We start from the raw sequence: 23,454 nt of genomic DNA, 5'->3' as shown, positions 1-23,454 counted from the left end.
AGACATTGCAGGCACTGGGCATTACTAGGCCTAAACCTCCCAAGGACTAGTAAGTTCAGGATGTCTTAAAAGGGAAATGTTCCCATCTTGGATAAAAAATAAACTGTTCAGGGCTTGCTGAGAGTTGCTGCCTGGGAGCAGAGCCCTGGAGGGGTTTGAGGTCATTAAATCTGCATTTTAGCTCTGTCAGCCCCCTCACATCATCCTGTTTGTGAATTAATCAGTCTTGATCCTAGCACAGTTTGGCTGTTCATTCTCAGTACAAAATGACTGGAAAACTGTCCCACCATTTCCTTGCTTTAATGGCTGGAAATGTTGCTTCCCACCTGACTTGCCGGGAAAGCTGAATTCTGCAACCTTTCTGCCAAAGGAACTCCACTGCTCCTTATTTGCAAGTTTGTTTGCTGCTCCGCCTATTGGAGGAGGTGGTCCATGCCAAGGGTCTGAGGTGGGGGATGCTACAAGGATGTGTCACATGTTGTCAGTGCCATGACTTAGGAATGAATTCAGCATTCTGGGGAGTTAAATGAAATGAGAAATGGGATTTCTAGGTAGGCTGGCTTAGAAAAGGCTCATTTGCAGAGAGATGGCTGAGGAAGAGCGTTACCCTGGAAGTCAGTTCAGAGCTGGCTGGAGGATGCTGCCCCTCACCTGCTTGCCTGCTCCCAGCAGGACAGACAGGGATCCCCTCCACCCCCATGGCTTCTAGTGCTCCTTTGCTCCTGGCTGGAGTAAAGCTCAGACCCCATGGCTGATGTTGTAGCCTCTGCCTGATTTGTGTAAGGGGAGGATGGAGAGAACACAATGAGATGTCAGAGGAGATTCCAAGCAATTTTGACAAACACTCAAGGGATGTTTTTTTTTTTCCACTCCCTTCCCCCCCCCTTGGTTTTTAGAATAATTTTTCAAGAGCACATATGCAAGTCATCTAAGGGAAACAGAACAGTGAGTACCAGGGGCTGGTACACTGTGTTCCCTTTGTGTACTGTAGAGAAAATAGATAAAAGAAACAAAGAATGATGCAGAGAGCAAAGCAGCCAACCGTACTCTCAGAGAGGTTCAATCTGACTTTTTCAGAGATGAAGGTCAAACCAAAAATCCTCAGGTGCCGGAAATTGGTCCCATCTTCCTAGAACCAGGAGAGATTTACCACTAATGAAACAAGAGCAGAATTCCATGCCATTTGTTGTTTCTAGAAGCAAGAAGAAAGGCAAGAAAGGAATATTGTCTTGGGCAGCAATAGGGATTATGTGCTTCTTTAGGAAGTAAATTACCATTTTATGATCATATCTGCTGTACACCCAGCCACCCACCCAGATTAGAGGCATCAATAGAGAACAGCTTGGACCCCCCTGGCACTGGCGAGCCGGGCAGCCAGACCCTCCGACAGAGGCACTGCTCATTAACATGCACTCCTCTGAAAGGAGACTCCCCCCCTCCTCAGCCCTTGCCCCTCAACCTGCCACTCTCCCCGTCTGCTGCTGCTGCTCATAAGCCTTGGGATGCAGAGCATGTCCAGCCATGAGCGTGGGATAGCTCCCCTGCATCCCATCCAGGTTGTTTGTCTTAGGTCCCTCTCCATTCAGAGCAGAATGATTTTGCATAAATGCATCGACACGTCTGCTTTGTTCATGCATGAAGGGTTCTGGGCATTTCTCATCCCACCCCCACCCCGCTGTCTTCCCCCTGCTCCCTGGCATGTGGCTTCAGTAGCTTTTCGATGATTTCCCTGTGCAACAGCAAATAAACCTGCCTGAAGTAGTGCCAGGTGACCCAGCACAGTTAAAAATGCCCAGATAGATCTAAACCAAGCAATGGGAGAAGGGGATGGAAAAGGGTACAAGAGCAAAGCCATAATGGCTTTTACACTGTAATTTGGTTTCATGTTCTGCACAAGGAAACATGTCAAATATGTAAACAGAGCTCTCCAGTGTTGTAATATAGCTACAAAACCACGGATGTACAGGCAGGCAGGGTGCTGCTCTCCAGCAGAACGGAATGCCATCCCCAAAACCACACGGTCATTTCTTTAAGCTGAAAGTAAACTTTCTCATGCCAGGAGCAAAGAATTTATTTTTTTCTTGTAAATGAAGGATTGTCTTCACCACTTGTTTGGAGAACCATGGGCATTTTAGCCCACATTGTCATAAGACACCTCGTATTTTGAATGCCAATGAATTTCAGGGTGACCATCTTAAGATGTCTCTAAAAGGCATGGTTTTGGAGGATGGTGTTTACCCAGTACTGTCCTGAAAGTGTCTTGAGTCAACCCCTCTGTCCCCACCTGAAAATAAGAATCAGCTTTAATAATAATAATAATAATAATAATAATAATAATAATAATAATAATAATTTTTTTAAAAAGAGAAAAAAAGAAACCAAACAAACAACACAGTGGGGCCCATTTGGATACACTGTTGAGCTGCTCCATGTCTCTCCTGAGTTGTGCTGCCTTAGTTGGAGCTGTAACTGTGGAAGAACCCCGCATCTGTGCTCACTTTTGGAAGTGCTGCCTGCAAAGCTGGAGGACCGCTCTTTCCTCTGAGGTCATTTCAGCAGGGAATCTGATAAGAAGATATGATTCACCCTGGTAATTCAAATTCACATCTGGTAAGTGGCCCAGCTCCCCCATGCTATCAGCAGGAGTCTCTTGGGGACTGGGTTTCCACTGTCGTCTCAGGGTCTGGCTCCAAGCTCTCACACGTGCCAGGAAATGGTTATTTGCAGGATCAGTGCTATTATCTGCCCCCACATGTACCTCCTCTCTGGGAGAAGCCCTCAGCTCAGGAGAACATCAAGTTCTGCTTAGCCATTTTGGTAACTGGGCCAAAATCCCTACACTTAGTACTGCTGGCAGTGAACGTAATTTTTCCATTTATTTGGTAATTAACCCTTGCATCATCATGCTCAGAGGAGACAAGTCACTCTTCAGAGAGAGGAAGGTGAAGCACAGGGTAGAGATGACCTTCTTCACACCTTTCTCCATCCAAACCCCATTGAAACATTTGGCCTTCCAGCAGAGCTGCTCTGTCACTGTGCATACACAGTGAGCTGGACCAGCTGGAGAGGGAAAGCCTCACTCTGTGGAAATTTACCTGTTTCCCAAAGGTTGTTCCTGGTGAGTAAGGCTGAGCCTTGGCAGCTGGGTCTTCCTCCACCCCCTCTGCTGACAGTCCATCTTCTCAGAGCCTGCTCCTAGAAGGCAGTGAGGGTGAAGAAGTTGAGCTTCCTCTTTCACACACTTTAATTCCTTCAGTAACTTCTTCTGGGAGCAGTTGGGAGTTCCTCTGAACTCCCCTACAAACCTAGGACATCAAGGACTAAATGCTTCAAACATTTTGGCTTAATTTGTTGGAGTTTGGGGTTTATCAGAGCAACCAGGGTTGTTCCAAGGTGAGAGGGGAGCGACAGGCTTCCCCAGACAAACCTTTTTGTTGGGTGGAGATGTGCACGGGTTGGAGGCAGCAGCTGCTCTGTGGATCTGCCTGGATGGTCCAGCTCATTCAGAGGAATTTGTTTACAGCATGGTGGTTCCCTTACTCTGCAGTTTCAGAGGGAAAAGCCCAGTGAAGCAAGGGAGAACCTTTAGATTTACATACTTCAAGCAATATCTTCTGGTAGTGAAAAACAAGCCAGAGGGTTAAATCTCGATTAATACCCATTGATGTAGGGCTGATAGTTGGATGGGAACTGAAAGGTTTTGCCAGCTGAGGTGTGACTGCTCCCAGGAGCACAGGGCAGCTCCTCCAATCCCCCCTCCACATTCCCCTGGTGCCTCCCTTTTCCTATTAAATTCAGGGCCTCTTCCCAATGCATCATCTCCCTGGATGTATCCAATTAAGGCCTGTTGACAGCCCAGAGCAGACTTACACCCTTAGGATTAGAGGCATGTGTACGTCTTCATATAGGGAAGGACAACAACAGGGTGTCTGGCAGGCTCACTGGGAGCACAGTGGGGAAAGCTGAGCAGCCTGGAGAGGGAAAAGGAGCCAGGGAGAGAGATTTGCACCCCCAGTTATCCCAGCCTGTGGAAACGCTGTGTGCTGAGTGCAGTGTGTGGTTTACACAGTGTGTTTACATGGGCCATAACCCTAAACAAAGCTGAAAAGCACAGCTTTAACTCTGGAAATAAAAGTACTGGAAACCCCTGGTTTTCTGCACACGAGAAAGTTTTGTTCTTTAAACACACAGATGTTTTTAAATGAAAAATCACTCTTTTGACCTTTTCTGAGTGTGATCATGTGGTCGGGGCTGACATTAACCACTGCATGGCTGTTTGCCTCAGGCACAGGCGAAGCTTATTGAGGGGTCTGCAGGGCTCAGGGTGGCACCTGCCTTGGCTCACATCTCTGGGAAGTGGCTCCTGTGCCCCCTGAGCACTAAGGGTGGTGCAGGGAGCTGGGATGAGGTATGGCAATATTTAGGACTTGCTCCTAAATTACTGGAACCAAAAGCAACAAGGTTTTTTTTTCTGCTTGAGAGCAGAAAAAAAATGTGGCTTAATTTCTTTCTTATGTTTCTCTCCTTTTATTAGTGTCATTGTCCATGTGCTTCTAAGCATCTCTGTCCACCTCAACCAGTGTGTTATCTGATGGATAACTCAAGTTCTTAAGGGATTTGTTGTTATTCCTTTGTGTTTTTTTCTACTTAGCTGTGTGTTTTCTTCATTCAAACAAATGTATTGCACCAGCTCTGGGAAGGAAGGAGGGGATGTTACCAAATGGATTGTACCAACCCTTCTTTGCCTTACAGGAGCTGCAAAAGTACAACAAACTTAGTGAGCCAGAACTAGGAATATAATAACAAAAATATATTTAAGATCCTCCTAAAGTGTGGCCCACATTCTGCCTTTGACAGTTTGATTTTCTGGTGCCAGCTGCTCTCGAATGAAACGCTCCAGTCAAAGGAAAAACAAAAAAAATTGCTTTTGCTCTTCTCCTCGGTGATGAAAGCTGATGGGATGGGATTGTTTTGCTTTGCTGCAGCACCCCCCGGCCAGCCTTGGCTCCACGAAGCTGTGCTGCAGTGGACCTGGCCCGCTCAAGTTAGAGACGGGCAGCTCGGGAACCCAAGCGCTCAGCCAACAATAACGTTCTGGCTCCCGTATTTGTTTAACCTTGCTCTCCAGTGGATGGATATACAGTCTGCTAAAGCACTTATCAGTCTATAATGCCTTCACACTTCTGTGAGCAGTAATGTGGAAGCTGTAGACAGGAGCTTGTGCTGCAGCTTGAAAATGTCTTTTCGTTTTAATGAGGCTGATACTTGCAGAACTGAAGGCATAAGTTCTCGTTTGGGTGCTGCTGCTTGATCCTGAGCTGGGATCCCAGCAGTGCTGGTGTGGAAGATGCTGTTTTTTGAGAGCAGCATCTTTATGTCCTACTGCCAAGCTGAAGAAATAGCAGAGGACTGACAGGAATAAGCAGGAGCACATGTCAGATCGCTGGACAGCACTTTCATGTGCTGCAAAGGAGACTGTGTTGTGCACTCAGAACTATCTCTTGATTCTTCATCCCTTCAGTTTGCATCTCTGAATGGCAAGACAGGCAGGGCCATGTGCAGATTGCACCCAGGAGCTCCAGATGCTGGGGTTTGCTTGTGGGCTGCCGTAAAAGACGAGTTGATTTTTAAATCCCATTTGTGTAATTATTTCTTCTTTTTCTCAATCTATTTTTCTGTAGTTTCTGACCTTGGCTTAACTGACATCCTTGTGGTGATCCTTTGAACCATGCAGAAATAATCTAGTTAGGGTTTTGTTGGAAAATCAAAACTCCATATTGTTTTTTTCCATGAGTCCAGCAAGCATCCTAGATATTTGATTACACCTGGCTGGCTGTCAAAGCCCATGTGAGTTTGGGATAGGGCCAGTCAGAACTGATTTACAGTTTTTTCAGGTATGTGAAAGTGAAGTTTATGGTTTGATGTGATTTTGATTTTAACTCACTGGTTTTAAATGAAGTTTGCTTTGAATCTGGAGATAACAGAAATTCAAAGGGAAGCTCAAAGGATGCAGGTCTGTACAATTTAAAAATGGAAATATATTGTTCATACCATCGCTTTGGAAGTGAAATAACTGCATTTTTTGAGAAAGCTAAAGTTAATAACACACCTTGAATACACATGCAATCTGGGCCATCATCTAATGGAAATCCCTGTAGCTCCTTTTCACTTGCCTCAAACTAAACCAACTTATATGACAAAATGAAATAGCCCTTGCATCTCCCACTCATTTCTGAATCACAGCCCTGTGTTACACCCAAAACTCTGAGGACATTTCCTTTTGGAGATGAACACTATTGTTGTAAAGTAGAGGAATTTATCATCATGTCACATTGCAGGCAAACTACTGGTGCCCTGTCCGTGGTGTTTTCACAGAAAGGTCACTTTCCAATTACTAAAAAATCCAGCCAGATCTTCAGCTGAAAATCGTGGCTCTGTGCTGAGGAAGCTGTAATATCATGCTAATGGTATACAGAGTCTGCAAGGTCCAGACACATCAGCTGCTCCAGGTTCAAAGTGGACGTGGCTGTGCTGAGACTGGACATAGGGACTGGCAGCAGGGCTTTATTTCATCCTGCAGGAGATGTAAGCTGCTTCCCAATCCCACAGCCAAATCCTGTTCTTCATTACACAGGGAAAATTGACAGATGAGATTTCCTCTGACTTCTGAGCCAACTGAATCTGGGAGTAATATAGCATCAATGTGTTGCCCCAGGAGTTTCATCAGCTTCCAGTTGACAAAGCTTTTCTCTGGATCACCTGCCCACAGGCCTTTGTCCTGGAGCAGGACACGCTGCTGTTTTTCATCTTTTGCCATCAGACCTTTTGGGACCCCAATGAAAACTAGTAATAGCAGACAAAGCACATGGAACAGTAAAACTGTGTTATCAGCCACAGAGGACAAGGAGAGTTTTGGAGGAGAATCTGTAGTTGATGAGCATCAGAGATGAGGGGAAATTGCTGCTGTGGAAGTAGCAGTAGACTGTAAGGTAAGGTGGCTGTTGAAAGAGAGAGACTCAGGTTTCTTCCCTCATTTTATGTTTAGACTCTCTGCTGCTGAATCTAAGATTTGGTTTTAGTTTTTTGGGTTTTTTTTTTTTTTGTTTTGTTTTTTTTTTTTTTTTTTGTTTTTTTTTTTGTTTTTTGTTTTTTTTTTTCTGCAACATAAACCCACTGGTAGTGCACATAAAATTAAATATGTGTACCAGATTGGGGAAAGTAGCTATGAATGTTTCCTTAAGTTCTAGAGGCCAATGTGGAATGACCCAAGACTGACATTCACAGTTGGGCAGGCAACTCTGGGCTCAGATTTCTGATGGGATAAGTCCACTAACAAAGGCATCTGATAAAGACACTTGTCAGAAAGCACTTCTGACCAGAATCTAGAAGAAAACCCAGAGCAAAATTCCTTGTGCTGCTGTGTGTACAATTTCCATTTGAGCTCTGTGAGCTCCTGGGGTTTGGAATGGTCAGAGAAATTGGCTGAGGTTTGAGGTGTTCGTTGGAGGCCTTTTAATGGTTTGGTGCTCACTCGTGGGCAACTTCATTTTTCCCTAACTCCAACCCAATTCCCAGCCTAAATGAGAAAAGCAGTGCAACAGCTTTGGGAACAGATTGGAGGTCTGTGCTGCAGTCGGCAAACTGGGTGGTGTCCATGTGGCAGTCAAGGTGCCTTAGAATACTGGGCAATAAACAAGCAGGAACCTTTCTGATATTTAGCAACCGCACTATAGTTTCTCATCCTTGGGTAAGATTAACCTTAGGTTAGCAAGAACAATAACATATTTAAGAATAAAAGGGCTGGGTGATTGCCAGCACCCTGGTCTGGCAAGGGAGGGAGAAAGTTTTCAACTGTAAGGGATGTGTTAAAATGCTGCTTATGTCATGGTTGGGGTCCTGTGGCATGTGTTGAGTTAAATACAAATAACATTCTGCAGAGCAAACAGATAAATATTGTAGATTATTGTACAATACTCTAGGTCTCAGTATGACATCTGAAATCTGTTCTTTAGCTGGACCTTCAAACAAGAGAAGATGTTCTGTTTGTGCCTCCATGGGTTTTGTATCAGTCTGTGAGTTTTTCTGTGCACTTCTGCAGCCTCACTGAGGATGTTTTGTGCTCAATAAATAGCTGGTACTATGGGTTTTACCAAGAGATCTTGTTCCTGCCTGCTCCGTGGTTGCAGTTTTGCCAACAGGACAGGGTACAGCCCGGTTCATCCCAGAAACACTGAGTTGTTTGTCAGGGTGCAAAAGTGTCAGCAGCACAGTCCCCTGTAGAAAGGAGTGAGGAGAGGAAGATTTTGGAACACAATCTCCACTTCCACCCTCCTCTCCAGAAGGAGGATGCTTGCCACTGCCTGACCAAGTGCCCACGATGCCCCTCACAGCCAGACAGAGCTTGAGGACACGGTCTGGAGGAGGCCCTGCCATGGTTCACCAGATGGGATTTTGGGAGCAGACAGATCTGTGCACTGGAGGTTTGCTCTGTTTCCAGCTGCCCCTGGGCATGCAGACAGGCATGTCCGCTCCAACCACGGTGCCAGAGCTGAGTAGGGCAACAATCAAGCTTAAATAGCAGCTTTTCTGTCTGCATTTAGAATTATTTTGATGTAACTGCTGAGAACCACCAGTGTGTGCAAAGCCTGTGGTGTCTGACTGTGCTTGCTCAGAGGGAAGGTCAGAGTGGGATGGGATCTGTGTTTAGCCCACTCCTGTGCGGAGCTGTATCCTCACACCTGTGTGTGCTCTCAGTGACATCTGAGCATCTTTTTGTGCCTCATAGCTCATAGCTTTCATCCTCAGCACACCTGTGTGGCGTGGGGGAACATCATCCTCATCTTCCAGACAGGGAGCCCAGGCCTGGAGAAGCCAAGTGCTGCCCAGAAGGTTGTACTGGGGTCATGCACTGCCACAGTCGGGCTGGGATCTAGTCCAGTGCCCAGTCCAGGGGATTTGTGATCCTTAACATGTAGTTCAGCTGCAACAGGAACCCATCAATGCAAATTCACATTGCCTGCAGTCATGGGATGGCTGGGAATCATTCACAAGGGCGCCTTCCAAAATTTGCTCTTCAGCAAATTTTCCCATATTACTTTGAAGGAAATGGAGTTGATTGCAATAGTAAATGTGTTTTTGATGTGGCAAAAAGCTAAGTGCTCCCAATATATCACTTTTCCCTTTCTGCTGACACATTCTTCAGTCCCCCTGAGTAAGGGAAGGAAAACAGGAGAGGCAGTTTGAAGAACATGTTGTGCCTTTGATTGACAAGAGGTTGTATAAATCAGTCAAAGGGAATCCTCCAGGCATTCCCTCTTGTGGGAAGATCCCACAGTGCTCCCTGGCCTTGATCATTCTGTCTGCCGATGTTTGTGTACAAAATGTGTGGGTGGGAGACGAGCTGGATTTGAACCTCTGAGAGGAACAGACATCAGCTCTTCTAATTGAAAGCAGCTTCCTCAGGAGGGGGATGACATGGCCTTCCAGTAACTAGACACAAATAGTCACTGCATACTTTGGAGCACACACCAAGCTCCTGTGGATATCCCACTTGCTGTGTGGGTCTGAGAATCTGGATAAGCCCCAGTGAGTGAAGTTTGGAGCATTGTGCGATGCTGTCATTCTTCAAAGCAAATACTTCAGTGTTTGGTAACACCCTGAAATGAGAAGTCTATCTATGCATTCTTCCCTCCGCAGCTGTCAGGTGCTTTAGCTGCTGGTTTGCATCACTATAGCAAACTGGAGGACGTTAGGATATAGTCAGTTTCTCTTAAGTGTGAATTCCTGTGAATAGCAATGATGAGAGATGATATTCTGTCTTCCAGGCCATTGGAAATTGTAGTTCTAAAAGTGTTGGCACTGCAGTAATCACATTATCATTTAGCTTAGAAAAGATCTCTAAGATCGTTGAGTCCAACCATAAACCTAATTAATTAATAGGGGCCTTTGGGCTGCTTCCACAGTCTAGTGATGCCTTAAAAGTAGAAGTGTGAAAGACTCTTCTAGCAGATGATTCTCAGGCTTGGCAGGTGTGATGTGACATTCAGAGCCTAGGCAGAATTGAAATGGGGATGGATTTACCACGTGTGTTGGAGCCTGGTGAGATGCTGGAGTCTGCAGGTGACAGGAGCTGTTTATCCAACCCAATTCTTTCCAGAAAACTTAAAGAACTTTTTATTTTGCCATTAGCTAAGTTTACTGGCCAGCAGCGAGTGGAGAAGAGGCTCTTGAAGCCATTCTTCTCTCTTAGACTTTTCCCACTCTTCTCAAGTAGACTGTTCTAAAGGAGTCTTTTACCCCAGGACCACTTTGAAACACTTGTCTGGTGGCAATGGATCAGCCTCAGCAGGAGGAAGCTTATCTAACCTGCTCAAACCAGGCCAGTCTGACAGCCCACGTGGCCTGAACACAGGCTTTTTATGCAATGCTCAGATGTTTGCTAATATTCTCCAGCAGAAGCAGAAAGTGCTAGGGTTCACACACGCACACAAATCAAACAAGGCATTTAAAAGTTATCAGAAATTTCCAGCCCACCTCGGCAGGGGTTTATTTTGGGTTAGAATCAAACTTTTGGTGAAGGTCTGGGTGATTTCTTAGTACAAGTTTTCACTCATCCATTAAGTGGCACTTAAAAAGCACCGAAAGTCAGTGCTTGTGTTTCTTTCAGCCACCTTTTTGGAGCAAGAGAGCAGGAGGAGAAGTAAGAATAAGAACAAAATCATATAAAAGTAATGAGACCTTTGTTCATGTCAAAGAGCTCTCTGATCATGTATACTGCAGATGTGGGTAAGATAAATTCCCTAGCTGGAGAGGTATTAAAATAAAAACCATGCTCCCAACAAGAGACAGGCTGCTGAAAACGCAAGAAGGGAGAGTTGCGAAACGGAACATGTCGAATTGCTGGCCTGGATTTCAAATGCCAAAGATAGTTTATGTAAAGCCTTGCTCTGCTGTAAAATGTAACACTATCCACTGGCTAGCCTCAATGAAGCTTGGTCCCAGTTGTTTAAAAAAATAAATAAACTAAAAATCTTCTTCCAGCCCATTAAAGCTGATTTATGTTTTGCCTGTAAGATTCCTCTATGCTGGATCTGGAGGGACTCAGATTTTAAAGGGGATTACCTCACTTTTAGCCAATCTGGTTTCTCATTCCCAGTCATCCCAAGCTTTCTTTGCAGTGCCCAGACTTTGCCTGTCAGGACCAAGAGGGCATTTCTATGCAGGATTATCGAGTGGGCATAGGATTTTGGATGGCTTCTAATTTTTTTGTTTCACTTCAGGGTTCTCTTTTTGGATTAATATTAAAATTGCTGATGGGAACAGCTTTACTGACAGTGCATCAGCACAAGGAATTCCATCTGTTTCTATGGCAATGACAGTCAGTGAGTTCACCAAAGGGTTGTGAATCCAACAGGTACTTTTCAGGTGCTCCAGGAGTCTCAGGTATAAGGATCCTTCTAATGCAGTAATAACCTTTTATATGGTGGACATTCCCTTTTTTCTGTTCGCTGTGGAGGTGAAGTCTGTGGTCATTCATGCTTCATTTTTGAAGCAGCTTCACTGAGCAGTGTGTTTCCAGGGTAATTCTGACCATTTCTTGCAGCTTCATTTTCACATCTGACATACTGATGGCACTGCAAGGCTCTCTGGTACTTAGATTCTGGCTTTTTTTTTAGCTCTTCACCCATAACAGGACTTGGGAACCATGTACTTCATTGAAAAGAGCAGTTTGCCTCCAATCTCACTGCTGTCTGCCATGGAAAGGCTGCAGGTGCAGGAAGAAGGTGATTCCACTTGAAGAACTGATTGGTGAAAGAGGAAACCAGTTTGCTTAAATTGGGTTCTAGAGGCAGGACTTTCCTGGCTACACCTGGTTCCAAGTTTGCAGGCTATGTGTGGCTCCCCTGGGGTTACAGTAATATCAGGTTTAAATAGGGCAGTGCTGGAGCACCGTGGAGGCAGCTCCACACTGTCTGCGCTGGGAGCTGGGGTGCTCAGAAGTGATCCTCACCTGGACTCCAGTGGGAAGATTCCTGGTCTATTTAGGGGAGCAAAGTTGTTCTAAATGCTGACCAGTGACCAAATTCAGAGGAGATTGTTGGCTGCCACCTGCTGCTGTGAGTCTTTAGCTCCTGTTCATGTTTCAGTTTTTCTTACTGAGGTGCAACACCTGGAAACTTAATTTTGAATAATCTCATAGAATTTAGAAGCACAGTTGTTGTGCATTACTTTATCCTGGGAGTGCACCTGGACTTTGTTTCCCCACTTCAAGCAGTCAGAATTCTTCCTTGCTGTCCTCTAGGTCAGTTTTGGTGTTTCTTTTTTTCTGCTGCAGATGTGTCGTACCAAGGTGATCGACTTGAATGATGGTGTGTCCCAGTATGCCTGGTATCCCTGCACGGCCAACTTCCAGTACTCCCACATGACACAGACCATTTTCTGGCTGAAGGTAGGAAGTTCACACATCATTCAGAAGTTTCTTCTTTGCCTGCCTCTACAAAGATTCTCCAGCAGGCAAAATATTGTGGGACAACCATCCCAGGGCCAAGCTGCTCTTTTCTGAAGTATGTTTAGAGCAAAAGAAGAAAACAATGTTTTTGAGCACTGTCTAGAGAGTCAGTAGTGAAGTCCCCTCATGTGAGACAAGGCTATTGAATTTCTGAGGGAGTTTAGCTTCAGGGCTGTTTGACTTGAGTTTATCTAGTTTGTGTAGGAGAGATTGGAAGAGAAGATTTCTGTGTGACCTGGGATGGGAAATCTTCTTTTGAAAGTCCTGGACTGGCTCCTGGGGATTTTTAAAAGCCCACCACAGTTCTCCACCTCAGACTTTGTGGGGTTTGTGTTTTCCCAGGCTTATTTTTCCCAGCCTATGGTGGCTGCCGCAGTCCTTGTTCACTTGGTCACTGATGGGACCTACTACCTGGACCAGAAGCAGGAGACCATCGGTGTGCAGCTGTTTGACACCAAAGAGCAAAGTCATGACCTTGGTAAGACTGTGTTGTATTAAACTCCCTCTTTACTGCTTGCTTAATCTGGTGATGCCCCCATTCACCAGTACTGCTGCTCAGTTTTTTTTCAGAATTAGACACTCAGTTTTTTTTCAGAATTAGACAAAAAAGGTGCTTGCTCAATGCTCCAATCCCTGAGTCTCACAGAGTTTGTTGAAGATGATGTGTTATTTTATACAGACATTCCTCCATAGCTGTTCACTATCTGTTCAGAGGTGATTAGCTCCTCCTCAGTCACTAAAATCAGCACTATCTCAATGCTTCACACCCAGCACTGCCCTGGAGAAACGCTGGTGGTCCTACAGATGAACCCCTGGGAGCCGGGAGTGAGGGACCTGCACCAGCTGCTGCAGCAAAGGCTTCTGTTTCACAGGGAGTGCTGGGTGATCTCCAGTCCTGCTTGCAGGGAGGTCTCCAGAGCCGTTTAATGGCCATAATTCCCCAGGTGAAGTATTTCAGTTGGTGAAGGTCCAGCTCCAGGGCCCTGCCAGGCTCCTGGCACGGCCTCAAGCAGATGTGCCTGGCAGAGGCAGGACCTGCTCTTGTGCTGAAGTGCTGACATAGGCAGGTTTTGTCTCTACCCCTGGCACAGGACCCTAAACTGGGGAAGTTGTGTCTGGTGATGTGATCCAGGCTGCATTTAAGCTCCAGAACCCAGGAGCTCTCCCTAGCTCCCAACTCTGTGTCAGGGTAGGACTTGCATAATCGCTTTCCAGATGTTCTCTGCCTTTTTTTTTTCACTGAGGAGAAAGCTGGCCAGGTCACCTTGAGAGCAGTTTTTAAGGAAACATAACTCCCATCCCCCAGCTTTCTGTTTTGCCATAGCATTTCAGTTTTAACAAGCTGAAACTCAAATGAGCTTCCCACTAACGATGAGAAGAAGGGACACAGAGTGACAAGTGTTGGATGAGCATCCAGGATAATACAGAATTTGGTGGGGTGTGGAGGAGAACAAATGAAATACGTGTGGTGTCTGTTGTCCAAGAACAAACTGAAATTTGTAGCAAGTTGTACAGGTTGAGTCAGGATGGCTCCCCGTTTGCCAGAGCCCTTGGATTAATTTTACCCTCCTTTTGCAAAACAGTGGCACATAGCTCTATCCCTCTGAGAAATAAATGATGGAGACACGAGCATGCCAGCAGTACTTAATGTGACATTTTATAGGGACAGACAGGCAGACTGGGAGAGAAAGAGAACAAGAAAGAGGAGCAAAGAGGAAACTGAGGGTTAGGTTTTGAAATCTTCAATGAAGTTGCAACATGAGTTTGGCATGGCTCAGCCTGATGTCTGGATGTCTTCCCAGCTGAAATGCTGCTTTCATCATGGAAAAGCCCCTTTGACCTTTCAGAAGAGGCTGCCTGGAGCAGAGGAGAGGTGTAGGTGGGCTACCCAGCAGCTCTTACTCAGGCAGAGCTCCCCATTGCTGTTCTGTTTAAGTTCTGACAGGGACATGAAGTGCTTTTCCTGGATATTGTGTTTCATGTATTTGAATTATCACCATGGCAAGCTGGAAACTGCAGCTGAGATGCAAATGTTGGCATGCACTGGGGGCAGGACTGACTGAGACACTCAATGAGCCTTAAGCAGAAGTTTGTGGCAAACTAAAAGTACATCCAAAAGGAAGTAGCAGTAATTTAAATCTCCATCAGTCCCCGGTGTGCTGAAGACATTGCCACGAGCAAAGAATATCCTATCCAGACATGCAGTTTCCTGCCTTGATCAGAGCAAGTGGACTCCCAGAAAATAACGTGAAGCTTCTTCTGAGTGCTGGTAGGAGATGGAGAGGCTGGGATGCCAAACACCTCAGCGCTGTTGGTTCAGAGCCATCGTAGACACCAGGGTTCAGCTGCTGAGCTGAATAGATGGGTACAGAGCCACGGAAATAGAGGTTATCCTGAGACAGTTCTGCCTGCCCCCATGGGCACCTGTACCATCTTCATGGGTATTTCAGGGCAATTAAGAAACCTTCACCTGTCCAAGCACCGTTTTCCTGGCCAGGGTCAGAAATAACCAGCAGCACAGCTCTGAGGGTCTGTTCTGTTGTGGACACCACCTGAGTGCAAGGAATGAAATAGAAGTGAATAAACAGCCTCATACCATAAGGTCTTGGCTTTCCATCAGAGAAGGCAGAAACTTCCAAGGAATTTGGGAACCCGGGATTTTGAGTATTAACTGCACCTGTTTGTAAGTGAGAAACGTACACCGTTCCACAAGGAGCTGATATCAAAAGACTTCTGGGAGGCAAGTAGACAGGGAGGTTATTTCAGGGTCAGGTGAAGACCAAAACAAAAAGAGGCTTGCTTTTTTTATATTTTTTTTTTTTATTACAGGAAGATTTTTTTTAAGTAGAGGGTGGGAGATAGATGTTTAAAGAGTGTGTCTTAATTCACAGGAAATCACTTTCTAAGGAGAAAAATGAAAGCCTTTTTATTCCTTCCCTTTTGAGTCAAGAAATTCAAACTGGGGAAAAAAATAATAACAGAAATCCCTGAGCCAGTTAAACATGCAAATAGAATTTATTTTATTTTCAAATTTGTAAGTGTATCAGGGTAGCTAAGGGGCCTGGGCCAAAGCCATTGCTGGGGGAGCTCCAGTGAAGCAAATGGATCTGGAGCCAAGCTGATCCTCAGAGTGATGCCATGGGGCTGTGGAGGCAGAGTCTTGCAGGCAGCCAGCAGGCCATGAATCTCAATGAATTTTGAGGGCAGCCGACAGCTGTCTGTCCTCTGCCTTCCCCCTGAGATGGGTTTGACTCATTTGAGTTCAGGTTGCTCCTACCTGAAGGTGGGAATTTCTTCCCAGCTGTCACTGAGTGTCTTATCCACTGGACAAACGGGACTCAGAAGTCTCCTTGCCACCTCTCTGGTATTTCTGTGCACCACAACCTTGAGATGCTTTTATTTCCCCAGAACACAATTATTTTCTTCTTGAGTGACATCACCTGTAAAATCCTCAGTGGCTCCATCACCCTCATTTCTGTCTCCAGGACCAAATCCGCCTTTTTTTTCCAAAGAACGAGATACTCTAAGGCTCAAAACTATTGAAGAAAAAATCAAATCTGGGCAAATTTAGTGGAAAACTCATGCAAAAAAAGTTTTACACTGAGCGCTAATGATATGCACAGCTCCAAACAAGCTGCTGGTGCCCCAGCCCTGGTGCACAAAGCCCCCCAGCCTGCCGGCACTGTTTGATCCTGCATATAAAAGCTCCAAGTGTCCTCCAGGACCCGTTTTACAATAGTGTGACTCTGCTTCCCCCGTGCTGGTTGCTCCTGATTTACCAGAGCACAATAGAAACGTAGCTGTGGTCTAAAGGAGCGGCTCCGAGGGCCTGCCGCGCTCGCAGAGAGAATGGCAGCCTTTCTTCAGCTGTCTGGAGGGATCTGCTTCTCTGCTAAGCTCTCCGCAATGATTTGGGAAGCCCCTCCAGGCAGCTTACCATAACTTTTCAGCTCTATAGGGCCATTCCTCTGGGTGAAATGCCTCTGAAGTGCCCACGGCTTCGGGAAGCAATTGTGTTAAGCCTGACCCTTCCTCTGATCTTGTCTCTCCTCTGGCAGGTGTCCACGTCCTGAGCTGCAGGAACAATCCCCTGATTATCCCCGTCATCCATGACCTCAGTCACCCTTTTTATCACACCCAGGCTGTCCTCATTAGCTTCAGCTCCCAGTTTGTGGCCATCTCCGGGGTGGCCCTGCGTTCCTTCCACAACTTCGACCCCATCACCATCAGCAGCTGCCAGCAAGGACAGACCTACAGCCCTGCGGAGCAGAGGTGAGCGTGTCAGCCCTGCTTCCCTCTGCCTCACCCACCACCCCCAGTGCCGGCAGGGGCTGGGGAGGAGGCAGGAGGGGCACAGCAGCTGAACCCTGCTGACCCCTTTGTGTCACGGGTAAAAAACCGGCAGTGTTCTCATTGATCAGGATGGATGGGACATTTAACCTGCACGGGATGCTGTTAGTGAATTATTTCCTCTTCCTTTCTCCTCCCTCCTTTATGCCGAGCCTGGAACTGGGGCCAGTTCACTCTGCACACATTCCCCAGCCCAGCATCGTGTTGCTCACTCACACACCAGTTCAATCTGAACCCTGTTGTGCTGCCAGAGTGCCAGGGGACCTCCCAGGGAAGGGACCACGAGGACACAGAGTGATGTCTGTGCCCTGGAGGGGCTGGATCCTGCCAGGTGCTCAGCCCTGGGCTGCAGGGCCATGGCCATCAGCATCTGCCATGCTTTTATGGCTGGGTGATGCCCTCAGCACCTCTCTGGATTCGGCCCCTATTCTGAAAAGCTCTGTGGGACCCCCCAGGATGAAAGGTTTATGGCTACCGTTTTATTCTTGTTGTTATTACAGACACATCAATAGATCACCACCAACCCCTCTCAGTCTCTGCTTTACAGCATCCCACAGAGATTGTGACCTTTCATGGCCTCTGGTGCAGCAGCTTCATGGATCCTTTCAGTGAGGCACTGAAAAGAAGAGGAGAGAATTTAGCAAAACCCCTGAAAGAATATTTTTTTTTCTCCCTTTGTGAATTCCAAGTTGTGAGCAGTTGTCATACCATAGCAGCAGCAATAGTAAAACAAGTTGCATATCCAACAAACCTCTGCTCAGCCTCCTAAGCAAGCTGTCAGGTTTTTTGATAATGTTCTGGCTTGTTTTTAGGACCTGCTTTTATTCCAGGAAAGGCGGGAGAGTGAGAAGGGGGAGAGGAAAGGGAAAATAAAATTAAAAAAAGAAGTGTATCTATAGCTAAATCAATCCAGTCAGTGTGTTCTGACCTAGATTCAAAGCGTCTGATCATTGTGTGCAATAGGTTGTATAAATTCAGAGGCCCAAAGACAGCAGGATCAAGTTTCAGATGAGAAGTCTGGTGGTGGAAGTGTGGCCAAATCCCAGCGCCGAAGCAGGACAGAAAAAGGGCAAGAAAACCCCACTGGAAGGAGATGGTGAGAAGCAACAGGGAGCTCAGGAGGACTGAGACACAGGGCCACATTCCACTGCCCTCTCAAGTTTTCAGTAGGAATTGAACCATTTGTTCGCTTATTGAACTAGAAGGGCTCTGTGTTTAGAAAGTTATTTCCTTAATAAAAGATGCATCTCCCTTAGGCAAAGCTTCAGTGAGCCTCTGCAGCCCAGCAGCCCAACCTTTAGAAATCCCTTGAGGAAGAATCACCCGCCTTTTGCCTCTTATGTTTCTTCTTGATTTTTTGGCATCATTTTGTTTTCAGGATGCACTGAACCCTCTCAGCCCCCTGCTCTCACAAACCCCCATCTGAGCCTCACTCTTTCAAAGTAATGTTTTAGGTCTTGCAGGTTCCAGCACTGGATTTATCATAAAGTTTCCCATGTTTGACAGGGAACTAGAAACTCAAAAGTAAAGCCCTGGTCCAAAGGCAATTGAAATCAGTGGAATTATTTCCACTGATGACAGTGTTTCAGTGGAGAGTCAGACCCCAGTTTTCCTTGTGCTGGGATCATTTGGGGTGGCCAGATCTGTTTTCTTCTGGACAAAAAACTCCAAGCAATTTGGGTACCCAAGATGTAAAAAAAGTTGTGCATTAAGCTGTGCACCCAGGAAATAGGTGACAGCTTTCCTTTCACCTGCTGTCTTTTTCTTTGGTTATTTTACCCAATCCAGGAAGAACAGAGAAAGATAGGTTTTAAAAATGGTTTCTTAACCAGCTCAGAGGCTGGACATGGGTTTTCTACCTCCCCTGCTCACAGTCTGCCCATCAGATTCCCTTGAGGTGCCAGTTCCACACTGTCCATCTTTCCCTTCTCCCTTTCCCCACTGATTGCATTTGCCTAAGATGGTTTTTAAGGTATTTATTAAATTTTTAAAGGAACTTGCCTTCCTAAGGGAGATAATCAATTTTACCCTCTTCATTTTCCTTAAGTCAAAATGGATATTTTTGCCTGCTTTTTGGCTTCTCTCTATAAGAGGTATTATTTCTCTTTTTCAAGGAGAATTATTTTTCTTGGACAGGATTTATAGCCAGATACAGATATTTCTAGGCAAGGGTGCAGATATTAAAATTGTGAGGGAAAAGAAATATATTGTCCCTTAAAAGTTAACACAGTTTTTATTTTGAGGGTGAATGGATCTCTCCCATGGGTTAGTGGCAACTTAATGACTGAAACTAAAACATGCACTTACTCTTCTTTCTTAAAATATGTATTATAGTTAATATTTTAGAGAAAAATGGGCTTAAATCTAAAAGTCCAGTTGAACTTTATAGGTAGTTGTCCTCAGTCGTCATTAGTTTTGAAAATCCATTCCATCCTCCTGAAGACATTTATAGTTTGAAAATTCCTACTCTGTCCTTTCCAATTTAATTCTTCCAGTTGTTGGTTTTTTCTGCTGCCAGTGACTACAGGCTCTTTTTTTTTTTTTTTCCTTTTCAGCAGAAGTTTACCTCACTGCTGGAGATGTGCTGTAAAAATGACACTCTTTATTTCCACATTGCATCCTTAGACCAGATATAATGGCCTGGTTAGTTCTTCTCTTGTGCTTTATAGCTCGAATTATTATACTTTTACTATTTCCTGTGTAGCCTCATGCAGTGGACGGTGAAATTGAGTGTGCAGAAGCAGAGGTGTAATTTCCCACCCCGCAGTCACTCAAGCAGAAGGCGGCCTGATGTGCTGTGGCTGCCTTTGACAGTGGTTCCTCGAAAATCAGGTTTTTGTCTTTTTCACTGGGTAGGAAACATCAGCTCTGTGTCACCCATCCCTGGCAAAGCAGTTCGTGGCAAGTGCTGCTTTTCCTTGGTGGCACTTCCCTGCCATGGCCACCAGACATGTCCCTTTCACCACCCCTCCTGGTGCCACTGTTCCTCTCCTGCAACCTGCAGGCAGGAAAGCCCAATTCACCCAATTCAGCTATCAGAACTGTGCATTTCAGGAGTTTCCATCTTTCTAATCCACCGTTAACTCTGTGTTCATACTGAAGACAGGTCCCCCCTGGCTGCCCACAGCTCTCCTTGCCTCACATTGTCACCACCTTGTGTTTTCTAATGTAGCAAAAAGATTTTCCTTTGCTTTCTCTGGTTAAACCTTGGCACAGCCTCACTGCTACAGCTTCAAAATTGCTTCTGCAGGGGAGATTTTGGGTTTTCCTCCCTCTGTAAGTGTGTATATCTGGGTGTTTGACACCGTAGACCAAGACCCACCCCTGGCCACCACACCATCACCTGCTCTGGCCTCTGTGGAGACGTTTCCTTTGAGCTGCACCCTTTGCTGCCCCAAACAAGCCCCAGGGATTCAGAGCCCACTCCAGCTCTTCTCTTTGTCTTGTTCTCGCCTGCTGTCAGCTTCACCAACAAGAAATGATGAAGATAAATCTTCAGCAGCAGAACAAATGAAACCTCTCTTTACAACTCTGGTTATTTTTTTTTTTCCTTTTCATAAGGGGGAAAAAAGGGTTTCCTCATCTCTTTTTGTTGTGAATTAATGCAGCTTTCTCTTTCCCGGATCGGCTGCCTTTCCCCTGCCCTGCATTCTGTCATTAAGCACAATCTCTGTCAGCTTGCTTCGGGTGAAATTAATGAATTTCTCACAGAACTGTTAATCATAGAAGCTTTGGTCCGTGACATGTGTTATAATTCAATGGGTTTTTAACCTTCGCCCCGTTTTGGTAATTGGCAAACGGCATCATTTGGCTTTTATTAAAGTGGAAGGCAATGTATTTTCTTTGTTTGCCTGGACAGACTCTGGCAGGGAGACCTGTGGGGCTGCTGATGCCCAGGGACACAGTCCCACTTCCAAGCTGGCAGGGTGATGGGGCTTTGAGAGCTTTATCAGTTCAATATGGACCCCCTTGGCAGGAACGGCTCACACCATGGGGTGCAGGGAGTCTGGAGGCAGAGCCTGTGCCAAGGAGAATTTGCCCTGCCAGTGATAGGGACAGTGAGGGGGACATGCTGGCTCATGCTTCTCCTTCCCCTGGGGCTTACCTTGGGCTGGGGCAAGGGTTTTCTGTAAACCTTTGGGTCTAGCTTCATTTTGACCCTTCAGTTTGAAATAGGGGCTTGCTGGGATTGCTGTCAGAGTCAAACCCAGCAGTAATGAGGTGCCAGCGCTGAAGGGACCATAGGTGACACCACTCGTGTTGTCGCTGTCATGGATCAGGTTTGAAGGCAAACACCTTTTCAAGAAAGGGCTTGATTCTTCTTCCAGTCAGCACAGGTTCACCAGTCCCCATCCAGCCCAATGGATTTGGGTAGATATTCAAGATTTTGTGTTAATACAAGGAGGCAATGTGCTTTAGCTGAAGAATGAAGAAGACAAAGTCATTGTCACCTTTTCAGCTATTTTCTTTTACATTTCTACAATAAGAAATATGGCTAGCAGCCTTTGCATATATGTAGAAAGAGAGAACGCGCTCTTGCCTTTAGAGTAACCTCTAGGGAGGAGAACACAAACCCATTGTAAGGGTAAATATGTTAGAAAAACCCTCAGAAGGCTACACTTGTGTGAGCTGTGTGGATGGTGGTGTAGGACATAACCAAATTGCACTTCAGATCTGCAGCCCAGGCTGGCCCAGACTGTGGAAAAGGGAATTTTTTGCTCTGTCCAAATGATAATGTTGTAGCCCTTCTCCTAAAAAGTACCCACCATGAACTTTTAGGCTCACCTGAGCTTAGATACGTGTCAGAGTGATCACAAAGGAAACAAATAATTAAGGCACCGTGTTAAGATGAGTTCTTGGAAAAGCGCTTGACCTCAGGGTTAGGAAAAGAAAGTTTGGCTGCTGTAAGCTTTTTGAAAGAGGAAGTCCTAGATTGTTTTTATGTGAGGAAGGAAGAGCTCCACTTAATTGTTATAATTTTCTATAAACATGTTAAAACACAAATGTTTCTAGGATTGTGTCACTGAAGCCCCAGTTTAGCAAAGCCCTGAGCTATTTGCTTACATCCCCCTGTAGTCAAATCTATCAGTGGGACTTAACTGTGCTTTTGAAGTTAAGCACATATTTAAGTGCCTTGCTGAATTGAGGCCAATATTGGCGCAGAGAAATACAGATTTAGAACCTAATGACTGAGCTCATTTAGATTTGGGATGGGCAGAGTGGATTTGAATAAAGTAAGAACTGGCTCAGAACTTCAGACTACATGTGGAAGCTAACTCAGTCCAGGGCTTTTTACATCGTTGAAACAGCCTTCCTTGATCTGTTTTGAACATGCAATGGAATGTGTGCAAGAAATCCACTGCTCCTTGCACTCACCTCAGTGTGAAGATGTTGTTTTATGAAATTGTACACTGCCAGGGCAAAAAGAGGACCAAGTGAATCCTGAAGGGGACCTAGTAAAATAAACACCTGTCAGGGAATGTCCCAGGCACCAAGACTTGCTCAAGTAAATCATCACAGTGGTCCTTTGGTCCTTTGTGTAGCTTTGCTCCAGACTACTTTGTACTTTGGTAAGGATTTTTGGGAGTTAGGATAGTCCACGGATAATTTGAAATAGGCAGTTTTGATGAAGTCACAATATTTTGACTGCAAGAAAAGAGGATAAACTGTCCTATGCCAGGAGTCAACATGAGTTAAAGCTGAAGCAATTTCATTCTCAGATGCTCTTATATTGTCTCTTTCCTGAGGAATGCACATTTTCTGGAACATGTGATGATTGACCACTGCTAAATGGCAGTACCCATGCAAGAGCTTCTGTAATCCACAGATGGATGTGATGGGTTCTTTGTCTAAACTTCCTACTTGGAGATATTAATTTCTCCTTCCCATTTCTGCATTTGCAGAGCTCAATTCAGGATCATGACTTCAAAATTTATTGGGATTTATGGCTGACAGTAGCTGATACCAAATTGGAACCAGTAGCTAGAGAACCAGAAATATTTAAATTAGAAACATTTGGTGGCAGTGGTTGTTTTTTTACAAAAAGTGAATGGTTGTATTGTTTGTCACTGAAGTCATTCATATAGAGTTACAGACAGAGAGAGCTGCCCAGATGATCTGCTAACCAAGGCATAATCTGGAGCCTGGAGGGGGTGGCTAAAAATGTTCCCTGGCCATTTCAGAAGACCACAAGGGGACTTGTAAACAGAAAGAAGAACATCACAATAAGTGTTTCTTAATGCCTTTGTCTGTGGCGTTTCAGTTCTGTAGGACTTCTAAGCCTAGGCTTGCTCATCTGGTGTCCTGATCTGAACTCCAGAAACCAGATTATTTTTCTCCTTTACATTGATGGAAATGAAAAGCGATGCCACTGACTGCGGTGACGTTGCTTCAGATTTCCTTCTGTGCAAATTACAAGGGTTTTCTTGGGCTCATCCTTCCCTCTGAAGCCATTCAAGTCTGAACTCAGTGCTTCACTAATTCACATAAGTATTTGATTAAATAAGCCTACTATTTTTTTTTATTTTTCCAACTTTGATGGAAGAAGGCTTTCAGATTTTGAGGCAGTTTTGCAACGGGCAGTCGAGGTTTGCAGT

The 23,454-nt window shown here is 45.4% G+C and overlaps 1 protein-coding gene across 4 annotated transcripts in view; it reads left to right on the top strand.

Moving 5' to 3' along the window:
* PAPPA (pappalysin 1) overlaps positions 1-23,454 on the top strand; it is a 179,916-nt gene that overhangs the window by 108,925 nt on the left and 47,537 nt on the right. For all 4 annotated transcript variants that reach the window (XR_011005673.1, XR_011005674.1, XM_068211463.1 and 1 more), the window contains exons 11-13: positions 12,335-12,448; positions 12,851-12,986; positions 16,567-16,780. Coding sequence is in view for 2 of the 4 variants with exons in the window: in XM_068211463.1 (XP_068067564.1) it covers positions 12,335-12,448; positions 12,851-12,986; positions 16,567-16,780 (464 nt within the window). In the remaining 2 variants the exon portion in view is untranslated. The remainder of the gene's footprint in view (positions 1-12,334; positions 12,449-12,850; positions 12,987-16,566; positions 16,781-23,454) is intronic.

Source organism: Anomalospiza imberbis, chromosome 21 (genome assembly GCF_031753505.1).
Source record: "Anomalospiza imberbis isolate Cuckoo-Finch-1a 21T00152 chromosome 21, ASM3175350v1, whole genome shotgun sequence".
In the NCBI taxonomy this organism is placed as follows: Eukaryota; Metazoa; Chordata; class Aves; order Passeriformes; family Viduidae; genus Anomalospiza; species Anomalospiza imberbis.
The sequence above is the reverse complement of the archived record's forward strand: the minus strand, read 5'-3'. Positions and strand labels throughout refer to the sequence as shown.